At 38.0% G+C, this 12884-nt stretch overlaps 1 protein-coding gene across 2 annotated transcripts in view; it reads left to right on the top strand.

The window, feature by feature from the left end:
- Positions 1 to 5190, top strand: part of LOC145998466 (sperm-associated antigen 6-like) — a 242279-nt gene extending 237089 nt beyond the window's left edge. Inside the window, exons 9-10 of one of the 2 annotated variants that reach the window (XM_083134877.1) lie at positions 3111 to 3256; positions 4718 to 5190. In XM_083134877.1, coding sequence (XP_082991003.1) covers positions 3111 to 3256; positions 4718 to 4898 — 327 coding nt within the window. In that variant the 3' untranslated portion in view covers positions 4899 to 5190. The remainder of the gene's footprint in view (positions 1 to 3110; positions 3257 to 4717) is intronic. The other variant, XM_083134878.1, reaches the window with a different exon arrangement.
- Positions 5191 to 12884: the final 7694 nt, after the last annotated feature.

The following is a 12884-nucleotide window of genomic DNA, read 5'->3' as shown; positions in this document are numbered from 1 at the left end:
CAGACGACTCAGCAGGCACGGTTTATTCGCCCGGAGGCCTGCAATTTGCATTCCACTGTCACATGGTTACAGAGTAGCCCGTAACAACTGGTGTAGAGAACACAGGCCATGGACAATGGAAGAATGGTCTCAGGTACTCTTCACTGACGAGTCCAGGTATAGTCTCAACACTGATTCTCGTCGTGTAACCATCTGGCGTGAACCAGGAACCAGATACCGACCCGGTAACATAGTCGAAAGGCACCAGTATGGAGGTAGTGGTGTCATGGTGCGGTGTATGCCAAGCCGTTGTACTGCATGTGTCAATGTGCAAGGGCATCACATTCCATACTGAAACCTGTGCACGTGCTCAAAGAACTGTGGAACAACATTTTACAATCTCCCTTGCTTTGTATCATATGTGCGCTCTTTGGTTTTTCTCACGTTTTCTGCAATAAACAGGGTTAAACAGGGTATGTGGATGTCTTTCTTGTGTGTTCAACATGTGTCTGTGCTCCCACAACTAGTTTGTTTTAGTGCTGTATCGTGGGGCACCAAAACATCTATTATCCTTAATTTATGAGCATGAGTGTAGAATAAACTATGAAACAATAAAGAAAATATATAAAAACAATAATTTAATGAAAATACTTAATAAATTAAATTGGTGCTCATATGCAAATAGATCAGAAATCTAAAGAAGTGACAACACATACAAATTCGTGTCTTACAACAGATCTCGAATCTGTTAGCTTGATTTACCATCTCCATAGTGGCGAGTTTCAGTCGTTTGGCACCAAGTATACACTCTGTTGCACTTACTCGTATTTAGCGTTGGCGCGTTCCAGTCTTTGCCTCAAGCTCAAAAGAAGAGAGCGTGGAAAAGAATAAAGTAATTTCTCAACCGTCGAAGAGCAGAAATAGGCGGCGTAGACATTAACCCTCCACCTCGAACTCGTAACCTTCTAGGACTTGGTGTAAATAAAGAAAAAGTGAGGTGTTACCAGCTTGCGAGAATTGAACTTAGTGAAGAGGGGAAACACGTATGCAGATCCCAGAGTGAGTGGAATAAAGGATCCGCGTTTCAGGAATTACATAGAAGTCCAGATCCAAATTCCCACCAAGAAGGAAGTCCAGAAGAGAGCATAAACGAAAGAAGATTATACTAATTTAAAAGAAAAAATAAATTCGTAAAGCATTCGAGGAATGTAAATAAGAAATAGAGAAATACGTAGCTCATTATGTAAATATACGAATCCATGTATCCTTGTATAGATAATATAATCGTTTGAACGTCTCCATTGGAAACCTTACTATCTGGTTTCGTTTTCAAACAAGAACCTTACCCTGAAGATATTTTAGCCGTGGTTTAATATTAAGATGTATGTACCTTGCACAAATAGTGTTGTACTGGCTTTCGAGACCGACCTTTTCGATATTACTGAATTAATGAAGTTGCAAGAATTTATTTAATTCATTAGTTTCCCCAAAGGACAGCAAAGTTTGTGAACATTTCTAGTATTGATGATATTCAGTAGATAAGAATATACTTATTTATTGAGATATTTACATTTTCCTAGAGTGTAAATATTTATTGAATTCTTTCGGGTGGGCAAAAAAAAATTTGGGTGGGCGCTTGCCCACCCTTGTCGCCGCCCCTGCCCAGGTGTTGTCTTATGTGTAACTTTTCCTTGCTTCATTGTCAAAAACTTTAACAGCATTAAATATTAAGTCTCTACTTTCTCTGTGTGTGGCGTTCATCTTCGTGCTGATACTAACATTTGGGATTGAATAAGGCCACGACGATGTGTTGAAGAATGCCGTGCATGCAACGCAGGAGCAGGATTGCGTGATAAACAAAGGATTGCTCCTTCCACTTACTTAAGGTTGAAAATTCGACGACCTGCCCAGGGGTTTGTTCTCTTCTCTAATCACGATTCATACTCACCGTCGCGATTATCCATAAAAGGCAGATACGGGATGCAAAATAAGCAAAATTACAAAGAGTTTAGAGATGTTTTATTATAGTACACGTACAAGTCTTATCGTTGCTCGACTACCACCATGATACATTGCATAAATCTTTACGCAATCTATTAATCCATAAAGACATCAAAAGCATGATGACTCGCCGAACTCTCTTTTCCCTTGAACTCGCAGTTGACGTCACAAAGGAGTTTCTGGAGAATAAACTCATAAATCAGTATTAGTAAATATACTCTCTGTATCAGGAACCATGCAATTTCGTTTTACTCTGGTCGTAAAGGCGAAGTGTGAGAAGCACGTGTGCAACACATTTCAGTTGAAATGCACTTTCGATACATTTCAAGACTCTCTTCACGATTGTCACCAGGCAATCAGCCAAGTTACATTCTCTCTTCTCAAAGTTGCCCCGAACTGGTTCGTAAATCACCCTTCTTCGAAAGTCAGCGAGAGATGTTCAATAAATATGTCTGCAACAATCTATACGCAGTAATATCCAGTGGCGTGTTCACACTCGATTGATGAGTATTGTAATGGAAATCCCATTGTCCCAGCTTTTAAAAAAAGAGTCAAAATACAGCCTTCAGCCTTATACTGACTAGCTACAGTATTTTTCAAAATAAGACTGATTACTACAAAACATACTCCATACCCTTACAGTAAGATTCGACCTTTTTTCGAAAACCTTGAGGTCCCGCATAACCGAATTAGCAATCTTGTCCTCTTTGCCAGATTTCCCTAGTTCGAACCCTGGAGGAACCTCCACAATTTCAACGTTGGGCCAGCATCATGAGGACAATTGATGAGCTTCCTGAAAGCAACAGCAGCAGACTTCGGCTCTGAAAGCTAGACAACAGCCGCGATAGGACTTGATGTGCTGACTCCCGGATCACCCAATGCAAAATCACTTGGCAGTCGTTGGCTGCATATGCAAGTAACACCTACTTTGCATATACCAACAATGGAAAATTGATATGTTTTCATGTGCCCATTTTATAAATCTATAAACTTTCTTCTTGTGTAGAAAAATACGTATATAGTTTTATAGAAAAACAATACGTATATAGTTTTATAGAAATACACCATGCATCATCATACCCCCCTCTCAAAAAAATGTTGTTTTTGAACTTCCGGTTTGTGTCTTCCAGGTTCTTCCACATGATCCGTATGCTCGCAGAGTGTTTGTTTCCTCTGGCGGCCTCAGGAAACTCCAGGAGATTCAAGCAGAGCCAGGCTCCACCCTCAGAGACTACATTATGGCCATAAATTGCTGTTTCCCGGAAGAATTGGTCAGGTAAGTCTTGCAGTCAAGTTCTGAGAAACAATCAAGTTACATCTCATTATTACCACACATTGCCCTGATGTGGAGAGGACAATGCCGACACTCTAGAAGATACTTGTTTAAAACTCTGAAAATTTTGTAAGATACGAGACTTATACTTGATATACGGAACTCCAAACAATGTACTTGATTTGCTCCTGCAATCCTTTCTCATCTTCACCAGAAATTATGAATAATTCTTATATTTTATGGCATAGTTGCATTCGCGCTCATAGTTACTTACGGCGAATGGAACAGAATTCGATTACATTCCATCTTCCAAAATCTCCTTTCATTCTCAAGGACCTTTTTCAAACTCCCACGTAAGGATTTTAGATAAGGGGCTAACAATGTTAGACATGACAGCCAAATATTCACGTGTATTTACTCAGGGTCGAAGATTTGCTTCCAAAACTAAGTTTTGCCATTCTCATAATTTAATAACTTGGATTAATCTTTTTCTTCTGACCATAGCGTGGCGTATATATTTGTGGAACGTACATGTACAGGCACAGCACGTAAACTGTTCAAAGTAAATGGGGAATATTTTCTTACAGAGCAAGAATACGGTAGTAATGAGAGCTGAAGAATACAGACAATGCTCATGAAAGAACTCCATAACTAAATGCACGATGTTACTTTAAAGTATTCGATTTTTCAAAAGTGATAAATTGTAATTCAGTTTTGAAGAAATAGTTTTAACCGTGCACACAGCCTGGTATGTAGAGAAATATTGGAAGGGGTTCAACTTTCAGCACTCTAAGGATAGTAAAATTTTAATAGTTACAGACCGTTAACAATAATAGTAATAACTACTGCATTATGTTAATGATTATATTTGTAAAAGGGTTAGTAATTAGTAACAAACTTGATATTATCATTAAAACAGTTTACATTTAATCAATAATATATATCTTTTAAAAAAGTCTCATTGTGTATATCAGTGTGTATCTACTAAGAGCAACATTATTATTATTCATTAGGTTTATTGTAGGGGTTGGGTGCATTCATATTTATATATTCAAGTATTGAAAAAAAAATTGTCAAGACATGTCTGAAAAAGACTACTTACAATTTATTATTGCCAATGACAGCATATTTTTTCCACAACTTATTCTGAAACATGCTTAGATTACGAAGAATATAACATTAATTGCAATAATATTGTAATTGTAAAATCATAAGTAAAGCATAAATATGTTTTTCAAAATTCTTCCAAGTAATATAATGAAATGATTAATTCTTGATTTGATTATGCAATTAGTGCAAAATGTTTACTAAACCAATAGGAGGGGTTTGAACCCGTTAAAACCCTTTCCTGTTATACGGCCATGACAGTCACGAATCACGATTAGGCTAGTAAAAGTAGAAATAAACTTAAACTAAACTTTGCATACGCCGTCATTTTCTATTTTTAACTTTTTTTTTTCAAAGGTATTATTCCCCTGGATACCCTGAAGTCCTTCTCGACCAAGTCGAACAGTACCAGCCCCGACCATGTGCGTTCATGAACAGAGACGAAGATGGCTTCGAAGCTGAAATGAACACTGAAGAAGGGGCAGAGGAAGCAGAAGGGGAAGGGGAAGGTGAAGGGGAAGGGGACCCGGGGAATTAGCCACTCTCAGAACAGATAAGTAATTAAGAACAATTGCCCTTCGAAAGTATTAGATTCGCAAGTGGAAGACTTTATGAAAAATTGTGCATGAAGGAATGTCCAGTGAAACACTATTTCAAAGACTTACGTCAAGAAAAACTGAAGTAAAAGAATTAGTGCATGGTGAGTTATAGTTTAATTTACTTGCATTTGTGAAGAAATATTGAGTAACCTTGTGCACGATAGAAATTCAAGTTTGTATATCACCAAATAAAAATAGAAGTAATGCTGAAATTAAATTATGGCAAGCATATTAATGGTTCGTGATCATTTTATACGTAAGTTTGTGACAATGTGTCAAGTTACAAAAAATACATTGCCTTTTTATTGTTATCATACTGCATGTATCCTGAGAAAGATGATAGCACATCATAGACGCCGAATCATGTATTTTGCGATTCTGTATAACCGCTTTGAAAATGGTTTTGCACATACCAGTAGTACAGTAATTATTTGTAAACAGTAAATATAAATTTGGTGCCACTATTACAGAAACAGTGGGAAGCGAACACAAGACGTGTACGTGACATTTGACCACCGTTGACCCTCTAGCCCAGACAATAAAAGTTTCATGTCAGGATTAATTCCGTAATAACTGAATCTTGGTCAATTGTTAAAACACTACAAACAAAAACCATTTTCTAGAATTCTAGAGGAAATCATGAGCTATGAATTTGGTCCAGTGTATTTAGGACTTAAATTACATGGTTTCTTACATATTTGCTGTTATTGTGTATAGTCCACGCGTATACTTCGTTAACGTCGAAGAACTGAAGGAAGCCGCCGCCACAAACGTGGGTGGGGATAAATAGCGGGCGAGTTTTTTTCGTCCAATCACACTCAACCTTCAGCCAATGGGCGCAGCTGTCATTCTGCTCGTCTACTCCACGTGGAATCTCAGTCACATGACTGCGGATACGCTGTTGCCGTACTTTGCAACTTCAATGTGGAGACCGTGAAAAGGTTCTTATGCGCGGAGGGACAAGGTGACGTAGAGTAGATGTGGAGAGTAGATTTGTGGCAATACTGTGGGTTGAATGTGATTGTTGCAGCTGGTGGGCGCGCTCCGTAAACTTCAAAGCCAGCCGGTCGTTAACGTAGCTAGCGCGTCGACTATAAGAAAGCAACTTTTACCCCAATTCTAAAAATTAAAGTAAATAATTGGAGCTTTCTAATTCAATTAAGATTTAAGGTTGCTCTATCAACTAGTCAAACACAAATCATAATTTATCACATTTTCTGTTCTTTTATTTTGGTATCTTTTTGTGTACAATGCATCGTTTTCGAGATTATTTTTTTTAAATAATTTTCAAGGTGACTTTTTTCAAGATGGCGGCAAACCTATAGGTCAGCGACTAATAATCTTTGATCAAAATCAGAATCGTCACATTTTTCTTTTTTACTGTAGACAGTTGGTTTCATTATTGTTGCAATTAGTTCTCCAAACGACATTCTTTTTACTAGACTGTGTGCGAATCAATATGTGAGCTTGTGTATTTACGATATTTTTGTTTCTTTACAACAATTCTGCTCCTAAACTTTATTTCAGAACAACAGAATGAATGAATTTTACTAGGGGTGTGCGGGATCCCGAAAAGTGGGTACCGGGACTGGGAACATAATTTCCCTTCCCGATCCCTACTTCGTGAAATGATTTTCCTACTTTTCGCGATTACGAACAGTTGGGAAATTCCAAATGATCATGTTTAAATGTGACTACAGTGGTTCCGGCGAAAGAACGGAATTGGAAATTCTAATTTTGTATTTTCTGTCGAAAGCCAAAGAGGGTCACATGAACAGCTGAACCAATCGGCTTTGTCCAGTTGCCGCGGTGACGGAGAGTTCTCGTAGTATTCTGCGTTGCCAAATTTTTTGTTTTGGGTCGTTTCCGAAACAGGTGGCATCCCAGGGGTGCCCACGGGGGGGGGGGGTATTATGGCGTAGGATGCGCCATCGAGATTTTTTGGGGGGATTTTTCCCTACAAATAATATAAAATTCAACATTTATATATTTTTGCAAAATACATTGTAAACATTTTACATCTTAAATGCACCAAATTTAATCCATTAGATGAAGAAAAAGTGTTTAAGGGTTTTATCGAAGGAAGGGGGAGGAGGAATATCCAGATCTTGCATATTAGGCCTTAATTGACACGTAGGTTCTGGGGGGGATTCTGAATTAAAATTTGGGGATGACAGTATCCAACTCTAGGTCTTAGATTATGGCGGGTAGTTTAGTTAGCATTAAATTGAGGGGGTATCCAATTCTTTGTATTTCTATTGTTTTAGACTATTGCGGAGATTCTGGCGTGGAGACTGAGAATTAATTTTTTGGAGGAGGCAATATCCACTCTTCAATATTGACAGTAAGTCTAAAATTGGCATGGAAATTTTGGTGGTAGGATTGAGTATTTAATTTAAAGGGGGAGGTAGGAAGCTCTTGATAAAGTGCTAAATCTTAGGGGGGATCTTTTTCCTCGATCTGTATTTTTTTTTTTTTATAATAATGTGGATAATATTATTACAATTGAGGTAATTATTGTCAAGGGATTTCTGTAGTGGAGAGAGAGTGCGAACATTAAATTTTGGAGACTATATTTAGCAATAGTATCCACACGTTTTCGATCCCGAACGTACCAAAAGAGAAGCTGGAAAAGATTAAATATCTCGGGATCATAAGAAAGTATTGATACCCCATTAAATTAATATTCTTGAAAGCCTGCAAAGAAATGGATGTAAAAATATTCTCGCTCGCTTCGCTCGCAGTCTTTTGTTGCGAAAATGCGTGTTTGGCGCTTTACTGAGGTGAATTTGATATTTTATATTATAGCTGCATTACAAGACAAACGATATTCATTAATAACATCACTTCTTAAAATACTATAATGCTTAGTGTTCGTATACTGCTTAATTTAAAGCAGGTGCGTCGTATTATATTATCGCTCTGAGTGTCAGAATTTCAAGCTAGGGTTCTGTAATGTCTCGTGAAAATTGAATCGGTCATACGGCTGGAGCATGTTATTTGGTTTGAATTTTCTATATTTATCTTAAGGTATGTAAACATTTGACTTAAATACTCAAACTATAAAATAAACACTATTTATATGCATATTTACATAATTTAATTTACTACATTTAACCAATCAATGTGCTAGCTTTAAGTTTTTTCGGAAATCGAACAATTGAAAAATATGGACAATTTAACACGGTATTTCATTCAAATAGGCATAAATTATTACGTAATCATCCAAACTATTTTGGAGAGATTGTGATGAACGATTTTAGGGGCGGACTTGAGTGATGGGCACCCTTGTTTAGGGAGGAGGGGCAGATCAAGTATAGTGTTCAGTAAAGCTAAGAAAAAGTTACTTTCGATAGATACGCTGTCGTAATTAAATACTTTGTGGGGATTACGATATGATTTGGTGGGAACGCATGACATGATTTGGAGGGGGGGATGAACACCCCTGTGGCACCCTCATCAAAGCCAGCACGGCGAAGCCTAATGGTTGCCGCCACGTAGCAAGCGAACGGGTCTCCTATTCCCTGCCTCTCCCCGAAATGCGAGCGATGGGGGCTTGTTGACAGGAAGAGGTCGTGTAGCAACCTATGGCAACACCGCTTCCCCCCCCCCCTCCCTTGAACTGGAGGCGGAAAGTCTGGGTTTCCTCAAGTCCATTCTTTGGCCGGTGGACTTTAATTCGCGATGTTTTGTAAATTTTAAGTGTGACAGAAAAACGGCGTAATATAAACTAAAACAAATCAAATCAATCTGAAAAAGCAATAGCCAGAGTTGCAAACAAGGGCATTTCATAGTTTATGCAGCACTCTTCACGCTTCTTAAAGAAGCAAAGTGCATTGCAATTGAACATATTTCTGAGACCCATTCAATAATTCTTGGCCTGCTAAATTCAGAGTAGACGCTAATGTAAGTTCAAGCTCTGAGGGGCTGAAAAATCTCTATCTACGTTTGGTTCAACTCTGCTCTGCTCTGTGACTGCAATACGTAAGGATGCTTGATATTCTTCGGAATTTCAATAAGCCGAGCGTATTGGGAAGTGGAGTATACATATTCAATCAGTTAGGCATATTTTCTCCTTTTGCTGCATCAGGGGCAACACCTGTGCTACAAGTGGACGTCTGTATGTAGAGGAAATGATGAAATTTAACATGTTATCAGCACCAGGTATGTCCGAAAAATTCTACAATCGACTCTAAGGCAAAGTGAGCGCTTTAGAACCGTATTTTATCATATCTTATCAGTTCAATGTATTGACAGTGGCGGCGATTAGGAATGGGGGCATGGGGAGCAGTTCCCATACACACCATGGTCGCTTATAGTCCAGACGTTTACTTCGTTAACGTCCAAGAACTGAAGAAATCCGCCGCCACGAACGTGGGTGGAGATAAATAGCGGGCGAGTTGTTTTTGTCCAATCACACTCAATCTTCAGCCAATGGGCGCAGCTGTCATTCTGCTCGTCTACTCCACGTGGAGTCTCAGTCACATGACTGCGGATACGCTGTTGCTGTACTTCGCAACTTCAATGTGGAGACCGTGGGAAGGTGCTTGTGCGTGGAGGGACAAGGTGATTGTTGCTGCTGGTGGGCGCGCTCCGTGAACTTCAAAGCCAGCTCGTCGTTAACGTAGCTAGTGCGTCGACTCTACTGCTAAGCCTTGTCTACCAGTGGATTTGACCCAAAATCATCTGCCTGAATTCCATTTTCAATACGATTCTTTCTAATTCCATTAAGTACAAAGTAAACTGCCCCCAGCCCCAACCGCTGTTAAGACACCTAATCGCCGCTACTGTGTGCATACATTTCTAAACAACAAAAACAACATGGAACAAATGCAAGTGAACGAAACATTGCAGAAAAAAATATTACGTTCTCACCAATACTCTGCATTAAACTACATACCACCTCAACCCCTGACTCTAAAGGCACGATACAAAAACCAATCTCTAGAGGAAATCAAACGTTATGAATTTAGTTCAGTGACTTTAGGACGTAAATTACATAGTTTCTTACATATTTGCTGTTATTTGTGTCGGTAACCAACTTTTACGCGAATTCAAAAAATTAAAATATTTGAATCTTTCTAATTCAATTAAGATTTATGGTAGCTCTATCAAACAAAAACCAAAATTTAGCAAATTTTCTGCTCTTTCATTTTGGTTATCTTCACGTTTTGTATGCATCATATCATATTTTCGAGATATATACAGGGTGACTGGTAATTAGATGTATTCCCTGAAAGGGGTTAAAGTAGAGACAATTTGCAATAAATTTGACCATATGATACCCCGTCCGAAAATTAGTAGTTTTCGAGATAATCGAGTTTCTATTGTTTTTTTCTAAAAATGACAATTTTCCACATAAAAAGATGAATTGAGAAAAAACTGATAATTGTAGGGAACTTATTTAAGCGTTTTCTGATAGCTAACAAACAAGTGGTTCGTTTAAAAAAAAGTTTTTTCCAAATAACAATCACATGTAAGTACCGGGTGGGTCTAAACTTACAAGTGATGATAAAAAAATGCACTCTTAGTATACTTGGCAACGTATTTATAACAAAAATGGTATGACATGAAGCGTACAAATTACTTAAATTACTTCCTTGAGTCATCAGCTATCCAACAAGGTACAAATGTTGCTAACATTTACATTTGTGTACAAGAAATAATACTTCATTCATCTTCATGTGTATGGAATCAATGAACAATACAATTAAAGAACATTACACGTCTTGCTCAAAGTGGGCACCTCCGTTACGAATGCAGGCACGTAAGTTTTTACGGACATTTGTTCTCTTAACTCGTGATGTGATGGTGTCCTTGATGTGTTGACCAGCTGTTAAAATCCTCTCCCTGAGCTCTTCTTGCGAGTTTAGCGGTGCCTTGTCATGTGGCTCCAAATGTAAAAGTCGCAAGGCGTCAAATCAATCGGGGGATCGAGCCGGCCAGGGAATCGGTCCGCCTCGGCCAATCCATTTCTTTGGGTACTTTTCATCCAGCCACTGTCGCACGCCCAGGCAGAAGTATGGATGGGCGTAATCAACAATCATTTCATCGAGCCATTTTTCCTGCCCCAAATCTTAAATGGCATCACTTATGAACATTTTTTGCGGAACGGGATGGCAATATTGTTGGAGGATGTGCCTCTAGCTACAAGACGTGACATGATTTATCAGCATGATGACTGCCCAGCTCGATCCCCCGATCGATTTGACGCCTTGCGACTTTTACATTTGGAGCCACATGACAAGGCACCGGTAAACTCGCAAGAAGAGCTCAGGGAGAGGATCTTAACAGCTGGTCAACACATCAAGGACACCATCACATCACGAGTTAAGAGAACAAATGTCCATAAAAACTTACGTGCCTGCATTCGTAACGGAGGTGCCCACTTTGAGCAAGACGTGTAATGTTCTTTAATTGTATTGTTCATTGATTCCATACACATGAAGATGAATGAAGTATTATTTCTTGTACACAAATGTAAATGTTAGCAACATTTGTACCTTGTTGGATAGCTGATGACTCAAGGAAGTAATTTAAGTAATTTGTACGCTTCATGTCATACCATTTTTGTTATAAATACGTTGCCAAGTATACTAAGAGTGCATTTTTTTATCATCACTTGTAAGTTTAGACCCACCCGGTACTTACATGTGATTGTTATTTGGAAAAAACTTTTTTTTTAAACGAAACACTTGTTTGTTAGCTATCAGAAAACGCTTAAATAAGTTCCCTACAATTATCAGTTTTTTCTCAATTCATCTTTTTATGTGGAAAATTGTCATTTTTAGAAAGAAACAATAGAAACTCGATTATCTCGAAAACTACTAATTTTCGGACGGGGTATCATATGGTCAAATTTATTGCAAATTGTCTCTACTTTAACCCCTTTCAGGGAATACATCTAATTACCAATCACCCTGTATATATTTTTTTAATTTTTAGGCTGAATTTTTGGGAAAAACATGACTCTGCATTAAACTGCATATCTCCTCAACCACTGACTCTAAAGGCACGAAACAAAACCAGTCTCTAGAGGAAATCATAAGTTATGAATTTGGTTCAGTGTCTTTAGGACATAATTTCTTACATATTTGCTGTTATTACGCGAATTCTAAAAATTAAAGAAAATATATGAATCTTTCTAATTCAATTAAGATTTATGGTAGCTCTATCAAACAAAACACATATTTTAGCAAATTTTCTGCTCTTTCATTTTGGTTACCTTCAATTTTTGTATACAATGCACCGTTTTCGAAATATTATTATTTTTTTAATTTTTAAGCTGAACTTTGGCCGCCATTTTTCAAGATGGCGGATTTTTCGCAAACATTTGGATAGCAGATTCACTATACCATTCCGCACAATCTGGCACAAAGAACATTTGTGTTGCAATTTTTTCCGGGTTAAGCCATTTTATCCCGTTCGTTTCCTCTTAGTGATGAGAGAAATTTTATAGGTATAAGCAGGTCTATTGAGGACGTATACCTGGCAACTGAGATGAAACCAAAACAAAACAAACAAGACAGTTCTGTTTACAAATATGAATCGGCTAGATTTAAGGAACAATTTATGTAATAGTTTATTATTATGGACAGGAATGTACAAAGAAGAAAACCGAAACGTAATTTTTAGATTAATGAATTCATTCTGTAACGTGGTAGTATATTCGATAGCTTGTTAAATGGCGGAGTTGTAAAAGACATTGTAATTTCGACTCCCCCCCCTTCCTCAATCTACAGATTTAGATGTTTTACAGATGCCTTAGAGTTATTTCAACATGCGTAAACAACAAATAACCAAGATATTCAATCCCGAAACGTGACCACAACACGTTCAATTCTTTGCATCCCGGACTACTTTCACCATTAGTTTAGAAGCAATTTTCGTTTTGCACGCATCACCAGCACCAGTGAAGAGGCCTA

This window comes from Lepisma saccharinum, chromosome 14, assembly GCF_977018435.1.
Source record: "Lepisma saccharinum chromosome 14, izLepSacc3.1, whole genome shotgun sequence".
In the NCBI taxonomy this organism is placed as follows: Eukaryota; Metazoa; Arthropoda; class Insecta; order Zygentoma; family Lepismatidae; genus Lepisma; species Lepisma saccharinum.
The sequence above is the reverse complement of the archived record's forward strand: the minus strand, read 5'-3'. Positions and strand labels throughout refer to the sequence as shown.